At 39.7% G+C, this 12,111-nt stretch overlaps 1 protein-coding gene across 1 annotated transcript in view; it reads right to left on the reverse strand.

Moving 5' to 3' along the window:
* Positions 1 to 4,765: 4,765 nt before the first annotated feature.
* Positions 4,766 to 12,111, reverse strand: part of ZNF407 (zinc finger protein 407) — a 333,562-nt gene continuing 326,216 nt past the window's right edge. The window contains exon 9 of the mRNA XM_033154794.1: positions 4,766 to 7,194. Within this exon, the coding sequence (XP_033010685.1) occupies positions 5,834 to 7,194 (1,361 nt within the window). The 3' untranslated portion in view covers positions 4,766 to 5,833. The remainder of the gene's footprint in view (positions 7,195 to 12,111) is intronic.

A 12,111-nucleotide genomic window follows, 5' to 3' on the forward strand; every position in this document is an offset into this window, starting at 1 on the left:
GTTTTTGCATAACTGTGTGGGCATGATAATGGGGCTTGCTGGGAATACTGTCATTTGGAGGGCTATAGGTTCTGCACACATGCCCTACAGTGTCATTGAAGGCTGCTGAATACAGACCTCTCATGCTGTAGTAGACAGTGTGGTGGGTCTGGCTGTTGTGTCGCTGCTGCTTACCAGCAGAGGGAAGAGTGAGACAGCAAGGAGGTTGGTACAGTACAAACAGCACAAACACATTGCCAACTTGATCTTCCCCCTCCCAGAGAACAGCAGTGACTCAGCTGTTGGGAGGTCAGGTAAGCATTGCTTCCCCCAACATGTCATCTCCAACTATGGTAGCACTGTTTCTTTAATGCTTGCCCTGGCCCCACTAGATTGGGAAAGGACTAATGTGGGAAAGAAGCAGTGATGTGTGGTGAAATTTTTGTAGGGAAACAGTTGCGGCCAGAGGCACTAGTTTGTGTGGACGATGAGGGAGGGAATGTTATGCGTGTGACGTTGCGATGTTCCGACACCACATGTGTGAGCATCGTACCTCCCTCCTTAAGCCAGTCAGAAGCTTCCCAGCTTTAGGAAGGAGTCACCAGGCTTTAATACTCTAATTTACCGTGAACATTTAGGGGACTAGCCTAGTCTCCCTAGTCCAGTGACCACACACCACTGGAAAAAATGATGTATGCTGTTTGTTCTGGCCACTTCACCATATTCGTTTAATGTAGTATAATGCAGCTTTGATAGTGTAGAATACAATGGAAGTGGATGATCTCCCTTCTATGTGCAAAACTAGAAAAACTGTAGCATAATGGGTGGAATGTGTTTAAACAGGACCATTGCATGTGTGTGTATGTATGTGTGTGTGTGTGTGTACACCCAATATGCATGTATGACCTCAGGTGGATTTACTTTCAAGTAAATATATATAGGATTGCACAGTTAAGTGTCTAGTTCACATGTGTAATTAGTCATATGTGATTAGTCTATGCTGCCCACTTAATCTATACATAACCAAGTATAGAGCTGCTTTCATTTATCCAAACTTCTGATTATCTGAATATGTTAGAAGTCCTCCAACTGTATATTATCAGCATAATCAATGAAACTTCCAGGTAGTTGTGAACAGGAAAGCAGTCTTTTTAGATATTTTCTCTAACTATTCTCATATTATGTAATGCTTGCTTTTACCATCTCTTCCCCTTGGAATGCTTCTTCTTCTTCCTCTTCTTCTTCTCATCATCACCATCATCACCATTTTGATTAAATTCATTTATTTCTATGACTGAGATCTGCAGCTGCAATTACAGAAAATAGCAGCAAAAAAGTACAAGAGGCAGAACCTCATTTTCTCTCTCCCCACTAAAATGTCAGCTCTCTCTGTCACCCACAGAACAACCCAACCACATGCTTGCACCCGGCATATGCACAGATTGTAAGGAGTAAAACTGTCTGAGTACACTAATTACAAACCATTGAAAATAGCAACACAAAGCAACAAGGAAATAGATGGCTTCCATTTCAGGGTAATAAGTGCCTAAGGTGGGTGTGCCCCAGCAATGTGGATGATTGTGAAGAGCCCCTTCTAGCAAACAGCCAAACAGCCGCCACCACCACTTGTAGCTTAGTCTGAGCCCCTCCTTTGCAAATTGTTCTCTCTCTCTATGCCCTTTCTTTCTCTCCAATTATAAAGCAGCACCAGGTTTTCTCATCAGCCATCTCCATGTCTTCAAATGGCTTTTCAGTGTCAGACCTATCAGGAAATTAACTCATCATGCAGTGACAGCTGCTAATTTTTTCCCCTTACATGTCAGATGGATCGCCTGCTGAAGCTAATAATGAATCACCAATCCCTGATTAGAAGGTGCTTCCGAAACGCATAACTGCCATCTGAGCTAACTTTTTTCCCTCATAAAATGATATCACCCTAGAGGAGCAGAGAAAAGAATTGTATTCTTCAACAAGATCGAACAGAAGTAGGCTGTTTAAAGTGAGCCATGTACCTATTTCAAATTATGGGCTAATATTGTACTGTAAAATAGGGTGTGTGTTTGAAAATTCCGCTTTTCCATTTTTATTTCACCCAATGAATGACCTTTTTCCGCTACATAATTTGTTCACTTGATCTTAACTCTGCCTTAGAGTTCAGGACAAGCTTTTATTCTCTGCGTTTCTTTGTAACAGTTTTGCTCAGGAAAAATACAAGGCAGAAAGTCCTGACCAAAAAAAGTTGTTTCTGTTGGGGCTTACTTGCTACTGCCGAGTCTTCTCATCTTGCCAGTAGCTCAATCCCCTACTCCTTGGTCCCCTGTGCTTTTTCTAAAAGGGGAGATTGTTCCAATGCAAACTTGGGCAAGCCTTGGGCAAGAATGTTCATTGGGAAGAAGCACTATCCCAACACAACTGTGCCTACAATCATAACAAATACATCTCTTGAAGGATTTTGCCATCAACATTGTGGTTGCAAAGATAGCATTTATAAATGACAACAATGCCCGCAGCACTGTTCACAACCCACTCTTGGCACATCCACTATTTGACTCCAGTTCATCTAACTTCCATGGTGAACCCCATCTGGTTGGGAGACAGAACAGCATTTAGCTTTGGGCTTTTTTGGTTTCACTTTAGCTAAAAAGAATTTTCAGGTGTTTCTTTTAAGAATTTGCTTTCAGGGTACTTTTCTTCCAAAATGTGGCAGGAGACAGTATGCCAGAAGGTATGCGTTTCATTGGGGAAGACTGCAGCTATTTGACAGAGAGCTTTCCTTTTCCCCTCTCTCCTACTTAAGTTTCTACAAAGAGAAGATCAATTGGCTCATATCAACCAAGGAGCCTTGCCTTCTCAGCTGGAACTTGCTGCAGTGAAGGAAAATACACTGCACTTGCAGTTACCCTCTTCACAACTACCCCCCTTGTTCTGATGCTACGACACGCCATTTGAAACTGTTCAGAGCAGCTCATATTAAAGCTTATGCCAAAGGAGTTGGGTATGTGTGTGGCTGGGGTGGAGTTGGCAGCGAGGCCAAATAGATGGTGGCTAGTAAGCCAAGCCTACATTTTTGTACCTCTGGCAAAAATGGTCCATGAAATCATTTCATTGTTTAGGATTCCAAGAACTTCTTACTGGCCTTAAGACAATAGCACAAGGATGGTAAACAAAGTGCCTTCCAAAAGCCATCAGACTACAACTGCCATCAGCCCAATCCTGCATGGTTGACAGGCACTAGGACCTAGTTTAGTGCCTGAGGCTGTATATGTTCATACCTTGCTAGGCATGCTGAGAATTGTAAACAATGTGGAGTCTGACTTGGTCAGGCCCAATTTTGGCAGTGGGAAGTCATCTCTGTTGTAGGATCTGACTGATGGAATTTGAGCTTCAGCCAACTTTTTCCTGCTCAGTCCTCCATCTCTACCAGCTACCTTGGGGACTCTGGATTGGAGAATGCACCTGCCATGTATAAATTAAGATATCACCTTGGGAGTCACATCCCTGGATGTTGCACTTCCTCCTACTCTGGAGGAATTGAAAACATGGGAAGCAAACAAGGCAGAAAATTCAATAGCATGTGAAACTATGGAAGAGTTTCTGCTAACAAAGAAATTTGTTTTAAGAGTTTATGAACGAGCAGAAGCCCAATTCCTGACATGCACCTGTATGTTTACTCTAGTAATGTACTGAAGAGCAGGCAGTAGTCTGAGCTGGGTGGTAACAGACAGGATCTGCTCCTAGGCAAAGGGACAAGTCTTATTAATCTAGGATTCCAGAGAATCCACTCTCAGTACTCCCAAGCCGGAGAACACTTCCTGCACACACACCCCACCTTTATGCAAAGGTCTGCTCTTTTCATTGTGCATACAATGTGATTGCTGGTTTGACACTGCAGGCTACACTGGTTTTATGAAGGATTAAATGCCACCTGAGACATATTTATCCTAAATAAATCACAAATGGTAAACTGCAGCATGTCAATGTCAACACCCTGTACTGCAGCGGAAAGGTTAGCCATACAGGACTGAGCATAGCTAAGAATTAGCATCCAAGCCACAAGACCAGAGGGCTCCAGTTAACAGGCAAAATGATCAAGAAGAAATCTTTTCAATGAAAAACATTCCTTTGAGCATCTGTGAGAATCTTGCAGAAGGCCATCATTTTGTAAAGGTCACCTTTATCCTGATAACAAACGGAAGTTGATCCTGTCACAGTTTGCTGAAGACAGTATTTAAGAAGAAGTGAGCAGCCTGTCACATTTAAGAAGGATGAGCAAGTCAAACTCGGCTAATTATGAATCTCAGTGTCTTTTTTATGCTCTCTCTTTCTCTTTCTCCCTCCCTCTCCCCCCCCCCCCACTCTTTTTGGCTGATCTGACATATCTAACCTGGAAAATAAAAACAACAGCAAAGCATCTGCTATCCTGCATAGAAGCACGTATTCTATGCACCACCCTGGGATATAGATGTTAAGCAGTTAATTCTAGAATAGACTACTGTGCCCTGTCTTTTCTATATTTGGTGGTCTGAAGTTCAGTCTGAAGTTGAACATGAATTCTGCTTTATTGATACCCTTTGCACCAAAACAAGCAAGACAAGTACACCTAATAGTTGCAGCTCCTTCATTCCTTCATCCCTCCCAGCCAGCCACGCAAACACTGGGACACTGAGAAAAATATGTAGAGATCCAACACCTGGTTATAGTGACCACCCCAACTCAACTAAGTTCTGGTGAGTACACTGGGTGTGAAATGATAGCCTATTATTTTTTTAAAAAATGACAATACTCCTTTTAGTGCCATCGTTTTATTGAAAAAAGAACAAAAAACAACCCAACCCCATCCATATCATAGTTTAGATTTCTTAGACAAAACAAAAGCATTTGGATCTTTTCAACAGGAGCTTGCATTGAAAACTCAGAACTTATCCACAACTAGATAATCAACATTCTGATCCATAAATAAATGCCAGATCAACTCTTTCCCACTTGTTAAGGTCAATGGCAGAATTTTATATAGAAGAAACGTTATCTAAAGTTTCCAAAAGTCATTCACAAAATGAACTGCAGAATTGTAGATATGTGAAGCTCTATTAGTTTAAAAAAAACACTGAATAAAGATTTCAAATGAAGTCATTACTGTATATAAAAGTTAAGGCCTTTCTGAATCAACCGGTTCTTTTGTGAATACTTTAACAGAGGTTTTAGTTAAGTTTTGATCTTGGAGGATTGACTGAAGTCAAATGGGGGGGGGAGCTGTTTAAAAAGCCTAATATATTCAAAGAAAGGTGAGTTAAACACATGTCATGAGATTATTTCATTGGAAACACTGTATTTTGAGTAGGAATAACTGGGTTATTTGGAATGCCTGAGCAATTTGTGAATGTGAAATGATTGCATATGTAGAATCCAACTTCAATTTACAAATTGTCAGTGTGTGGCTCAACTAGGTAATATGGGTGCGTGTATATTAGTTTGCTCTCCATATGCAAATACATACAAGTCAAGTTTAATATAATTAATCACAAGAAAGACATAAGTCTACTATGTCATAATGCAATGAACTGGCAAACAAAATAAACCAAACTAATGAAGAGAATTAAATTGATACCTTTGGTGTTTTAATTTTATTTTGTAAACCTACCAATATTTGTACTGAAATTACAACATTAGTTATGCAAAAATGGACAATTCCCTTTCTGTTTAGCATTCCCAGCTGCTCTTGCTAACTTCGCACAAATGTGTTGAGTACCTGGATGGACAAAGACCATTAAATAATGCTTTACAAATTAAACATAAAATATCATGTCACTAAATGTTCAATGTTGTCTTTTATCAAACCCATAAAGACAGAGTTTTTTCATGCTTCTTGTAGTTCATTGTTATCTCTTTGGCCCTGGATAATAGCTGTTTGTGAGCAATCTTCTGTAAAAATTACCATACTAGCTAGGTGTTCAGCATTTCCATCACATACATTGTTGGAATTTATAACAGTGCCAGTTTGCACAATCTCTTGCTGCTCATCTGTCTTTATCACATGTGAGTATACTCCAGAATCATCCTCAATCTCCTGTTGTAATCTTGTTACAATGTAATGGGTTGGACCATCAGAGAAATTGGTGTTAGAATCTTGAACCATGGCTTGAGCAATTTCCTCTGTGACAATGATTTGTGAAATTTCTCCATCAGACTCAACCAGGTCCATGTGTTCACTTCGGACACTTAGGGCATGACTGCCAGCTTCTTGCATTATTATCTGAGAACCTTCTCTAGCCACCATATGCACAGTTCCTTCCTCATTCACAATAACCTGAGTGACACCTTCTTTTATCAGTTGATCAGCTGCAGCTGTATCACACACAGCAAACTGGAGCACTCCTTCAACCATCTTCTTGAAGGTGACCTGAGCTCTCTCCTGAGATGCAATTATGGTAGATGGGTGCACAACCTGCGTTACTACTTCCATGGGTTCTCGCTCTTCCTCGGTCTCTTGAGCTTCATGGAACATTTGTGTTTCCTGTGCCGTAGTGTCATTACAAACAATGTCTGCTTCTGGATTTGACATTTGTAATGCTTCTTTGTGACAAAATTGTGCCCTGTCAATGAGTTCTGCTTTGTTCTCTGCTTTACCAAGCTCTGTTACAGCACAAAGCAAGGCGTCTAGTGCTGAGGCAGACTCAGGTGGGTGTACTCTAGTTACATCAGGTGGTTCTAAAATTTCTTGTTGCATTATCTGTTGAACCATGGTATTACCAGGGGATGGTGCTGTTCCTATGGAAACAGCATCTTCAATATCATTTGCTCCTAGAGAACCTTCAACAACCACAACTTGTGTCTTCCCATCCGACAGTTGTTCAGTGAGTATTTGCCCTGGAATCATAGTGCTCACATGAGAGCCATTTTGACTTGTGGTTATAACTTGTCCATCTTCCGTAATATGGACAACCCGTGCCACTTGGCCAGCCATTGCCAAAGTCTGAAGCGTAGCTGCTGCGGTTTCCTCCACTGAGGCATCAATTGCAAAATCGCTGTCATATCCTTGAATAATAATCACCTGCTGAACTTGTTCAGTGGATTGCAAGTGTCTTCTGCCATCATGAAGTGACTTATCTTTAATTGGAGAAATTTCATCCAGGGCTGCAGTGGTGAAAGGGCTGGTGGTTTCGACAAATGTAGCTCCCTGACCCTTCAGCCGGCATTCGTATGACTTAGAAACTATGCCTAAAAAGAAAAGAAAAGAAAAAAGGTTGGTTTAAAGATGAAAATTGGGAAAATCTAAACTGGGGATCTAAATTGCAAATTAAACCAAGAATTTAAGTACAGGTCCAAATAAATACTATATCATTATTTCCAAAGTGAATATCCAGAAACACAAGATGAAGCAATACAAAGAGCCCTGTTGAGTCCACTGTGTTCAGAAACCTGCTTTCATCAGTGACCGTTCTGAGATCTATAAAGGAGATTTCTAAAGGCTGTATCTACATTAAGGGGTCTGGACCAGACTCATCAGAGTGTGAGTCTTGAGACCTATCATGGACAGCATTTTATCACCATAATAAAAGATAAAGATTTTTTAAAGAACAGCAGGCAGCCATATTTCTATATTTTGCTTTTTTTAACCGATTACATTCTGGCAAATGAAACTTAAATCTTAGGCACTGAAACAGCACTGAATTTAATAATAAAAAACACCCAGTCATTATTAGAAAACTATCTTTTTATTCAAGTTGCTCGGGAATTTGAAATCTTTCCAACTGTAGTAATACATACCATAGCCACAGTGGCTTCAAAAAGGAACGACGTTATTAATGACATTGATTTCAGTAAGTTTCAGTTATCTGTTGTGTTTATTTCTAAAAGGAAATACATTGGCCCAGCTGTCACAATTTCAAGCCAATGGCCCATGGTTTATCAACCCCAGAATAAAGCATATACCTATGTTGTTGGGATGAAATAAGGGGAGAACCATGTATGCTGTCTTGAGCTCCTTGAATTAAAGGTAGTATAATAAATGAAATTCCCCCTTGTTGCTCCTCTACCCACCTCCTCTCATGTGCCCAGTGTTGGCACTTCTAATACAGTGGTACCTTGGGTTGTGAACACGATCCGTTCCGGGGTGCTGTTCGCACCCCAAAAAGTCCGCAACCCGAGCGGCAATATTGCGCATGCACAGAATGGTTATGTGCATGCGCGCGCAGCGAAACCCGGAAGTAAACACTTCTGGGTTTGCCGCGTTCGTAATGTGAAAAAACACAACCCGCAACTATCGTAACCCGAGGTATGACTGTACGGCTTATTAAACAATGGGTTCACATGACACTTGAGCAAGGAAATGTGTAGTTTCGTCACTATTACAAGCCATGTTGTGAATGATGAAACCAGAGTTTCCTGGCTTGGATGTCATGAGAAACTGTGGTTTAACAAGCCAGGATATAAACCTCAAAGCCAAGCACAAAGCCCCGGGAGCAGGGAGGAGGAAAGGGGAACTGTGAGGAAAGAGCTCTTTATCAGAATGAGATAATGGCACCTGTACTGCTTTTAGCTTGAAAGAAAATCTATATCCTAGTTTTGTATACAAATTGGAAAACACCATTTTACCAGTGCAATGCTAAGCATTCTACCCAAACTAAAACATTTGGAGTGTGAAGCAGGGAGGGGTGTGGCCCACGGAGTGTTAGATAGAGAGGCCTGGAAGGGCAGATTTGGCCTCCGGACCTGAGGTTCCCAATACTTTCCCCAGTGCTGAATGTATTGGATTTGTGACCATTATGCTCATTTGCCTTCAGTAGCAGTGAAGCTCTGCTGGATGAAATATTAATTGCCTCTTGTCTATTTTTTGGGAATCCTGCAGCGTGTTTAAGTTTTTACTCTGCAAACTATACATTGAGGTTCTGCTCTTGATCAATATTGAGTAGAATTCCATGACACAAAAGCCAGACAGAGACCCACAAAGGACTCAATTTGGCCCCTGAGCCAAAGGTTCCCCATCCCTGTTCTAGGACATGGTATTTTAAATGTAATGCAGTTGTAGTTCAAGTTGCTAAATATTTCCATGGCTGCTGCTAAAGCTGAAAGAGTCAAGATCACAATGAAAACTGTGTTCTGTACCGTACCATCTTAAATTTAGATTTCAAGTCAGGAGAAAGCTTTCCCTTTTTCTTAATGAACAATTTAAATGGTTGAAAAGTCCCCCCCCCAAAATGATACAACATGATTGATCCTGCACTCACTGATGAATTAAATTTTGGCAAGGAAGGACTGCACAGAATGGGGGCTATGTCTTTTTATAACTGTTTGTCTCTATGGGCATGAGCATACTCAAGGCACCCAACTTGGAGAAAGTCAGCACAAAGGGACAATTAATAAAAATAAAAAAATCAGAACTCATCTGTGTTTCATAATAGAATCAGCGTAATTAATTCTCTCAGGAGTCTGGCTTTGTTGACATGATGTAAGATGAGCCTTGCAATGATATGGTCTCAAATCCAAACACCACCACAAATCCTATTTTTATGTAGCCATCAGTCAAAATAATTCTTCAGATCAAAATCTTACAATGGACACACACAATATGAGATTGTGATATTTAGGAAGTAAAAAGGGAAGAAGATAAAGAAAGACATCCCTTCCTTTGCTTCTGAGGTAAATGCTGCATCTGTGAATTTATGCATCTCCAGTCTTTACTCGGCAATTGAATGGGAAGTCCCGTGGGGGTTGAGTTATCCTGTAAATTCCTTGCAGCACTGATAATTATGCCATTCTGACTGCTTGCTTAATCTATTTGAATCCGGAGGTGAGTTAAGCCACTTCCTGACCATTAAAGTAAACTACATGGGTAAATACTGCTGTCACTAAAGGGGTGTGATGAAGCTTAACTACACCAACATCTTAACCTCGGCTCAGTGCAACCCCAGCTATTCCATCACAGTTCATAAATGCGATTGCAGGTCCATCTTTTGATTCAGCAATTTAATAACTTCGAGTGCTGTCAGTAGTGCTTTGAAAAATGGATCCTATAAAATGTAACAGCCTCAATCAGATTGTAAAAGATTCACCCACTGAAGATTCTTCCATTTCAACTATAATGAATTAATGTTGAGCTGTGTAGAAGTTCAAGTGTCAGTTAAACTAATGGGAATCTGTACTGTAAGTTTAAATTTTAACTGGACCAAAAATTTATTGGGAACATCAACTTCAATTTTAGTGATCTTCATGGTAAATGTAATATGTGGAATTGAATGGATTTCCTTTGTTTTGAAAAGACTGAATCTAATAGAGGAAATATGCAATTTTAAAGGTGTGTTTTGAGGGTTAGTTGTGGCAAGAAGTATTTTTAACCTTCCTAGTCAACACATTTATTGTATTTTTACTTTAGTTATAAACATCACCATTCCAAATGCAATATCAAGTAAAGCTGTATTACAAAAATCTTGCATTTTAACATTTTATTTGGGGGCAGTGTTGGTGGAGACAGGGGAAGAGAATAGGAAATATTTGCCATGCCAAAATATAAAACTTAACTGCATAAACGTATTAATATTACAAAGCTGTACTTGCTGCTGATGGCCTGTCATTAAAAAGTGAAAATGAACAGAAATACATTATAAACTGACAAAATACAATGATGCAACAATGCTAACCAAAGGGGGAGAGAACCCCATAGAGGTGTTTCATATCTACAGGTACCATGATCACAGAATTGGTTTCTTTCCAAGAATTCTGTATTTTCAACAGATTCCTTATTTATCAACTGACATTTTAAGCTATTCTTTTTTCAAAATCTAAAAATGTCAAATATTTCAGCGTATTAGATCTATATTTGCACATTTTATTCATATTTAAAGGCTACCTACTTAGCTAAACGAGAGTGCAAGGTATGCTTTGTTGTTTAATGTGATTCATAAAGAGTACAAATGAGGTATAGCTGCATTTTTGAACCCAGGGACAGACTGCTTTCTGGTGTGTGTCTGTATTATTTTTGTTACCGTCTTCATTTCCCTGCCCCTCACCCTCCCAGAATAAATACCTTATTCTTTTGTTAAGCTCACATTTAATTAAAATGTACAGGATTTGTGCAGTCAACTCGAATGAAACAAATAAAACAAGGGCCCCCTCTCTTGAAGGCATACGTTGTGAATGAAAAATGTCATTACAGTCTAAAATTTTTTGCAGTAAACAGGGCCTACAGAGGGAAGTTTCCCCTGTAATGACATCCATAAAATACACAAATGGCACTTTTAGTACCATCCTGAATATGGCATTTTCTGTGCTCTACACACAATCTAAATGGTTTGATCATAGAGCATAATACTCCATTGGGTTTATAGAACAATCAATGTTCCATAAAATGATGTATTTATCCAATAGTAGGCTCAGCAGTTACTGGTGTATGACATTGTAGGACACTGGCTTTGTACTGTTCAGCAGCACACATGCTGGCTGTAAAACTTATCTAACACTACTTCAACAACTTCATCTCATCTGTGTCAAGTAATTTGTTGAAGCCTCAGCTTGGTTTAAAAAAACTTGTAATAAAAATTCATAGAATTTTCAAGAGAATGAAAGCTGATGACAATAGAAAGGTCACATTGTGTCTCCACTAAAGGGGTCAAGGGTCATTTGCAGTTCTAAAACAGAAAGTAGATTTCATGCATCGTGTAGCAGATAAAGATGGCATTAAAAAGACTCGTCTCCAAAAGTACAGTAAATGCGTAACATGTCAGGAAAGTCTGGGTTAATACAATATTGCATGCAAACCTTTGCTTTTGCTTCAAAACACCCCCCTTAACAGGCATAAGCTTGGACTAAGCATAACATACTCTTCAATATGAAATCAAGGAAATGCACCAAGTGTTAGTTCATATAACATTCTTAAAAAGGTGGTGATGACCTTGTTTATTCTTCTAAATATGTTTTTCTAAGATTTTATATGAAGGATTGTAAGAAGCAGAAATAATGCCATTTTTGTGCTCTATGGTCATTAAAACTATGAAAACCATTTACATCTACAAAAATTAATTTCATTTAGAATGGCTGTGTTTCAGGACAATCCACAGAAATAACGGTGGTGATATTTTCCCTTGCCCAAAAGCTCACCCCCAAACCTAGCACCATATGTCACGTAGGAAAGCCAGTCAT

Source organism: Lacerta agilis, chromosome 7 (assembly GCF_009819535.1).
Source record: "Lacerta agilis isolate rLacAgi1 chromosome 7, rLacAgi1.pri, whole genome shotgun sequence".
NCBI lineage: Eukaryota > Metazoa > Chordata > Lepidosauria > Squamata > Lacertidae > Lacerta > Lacerta agilis.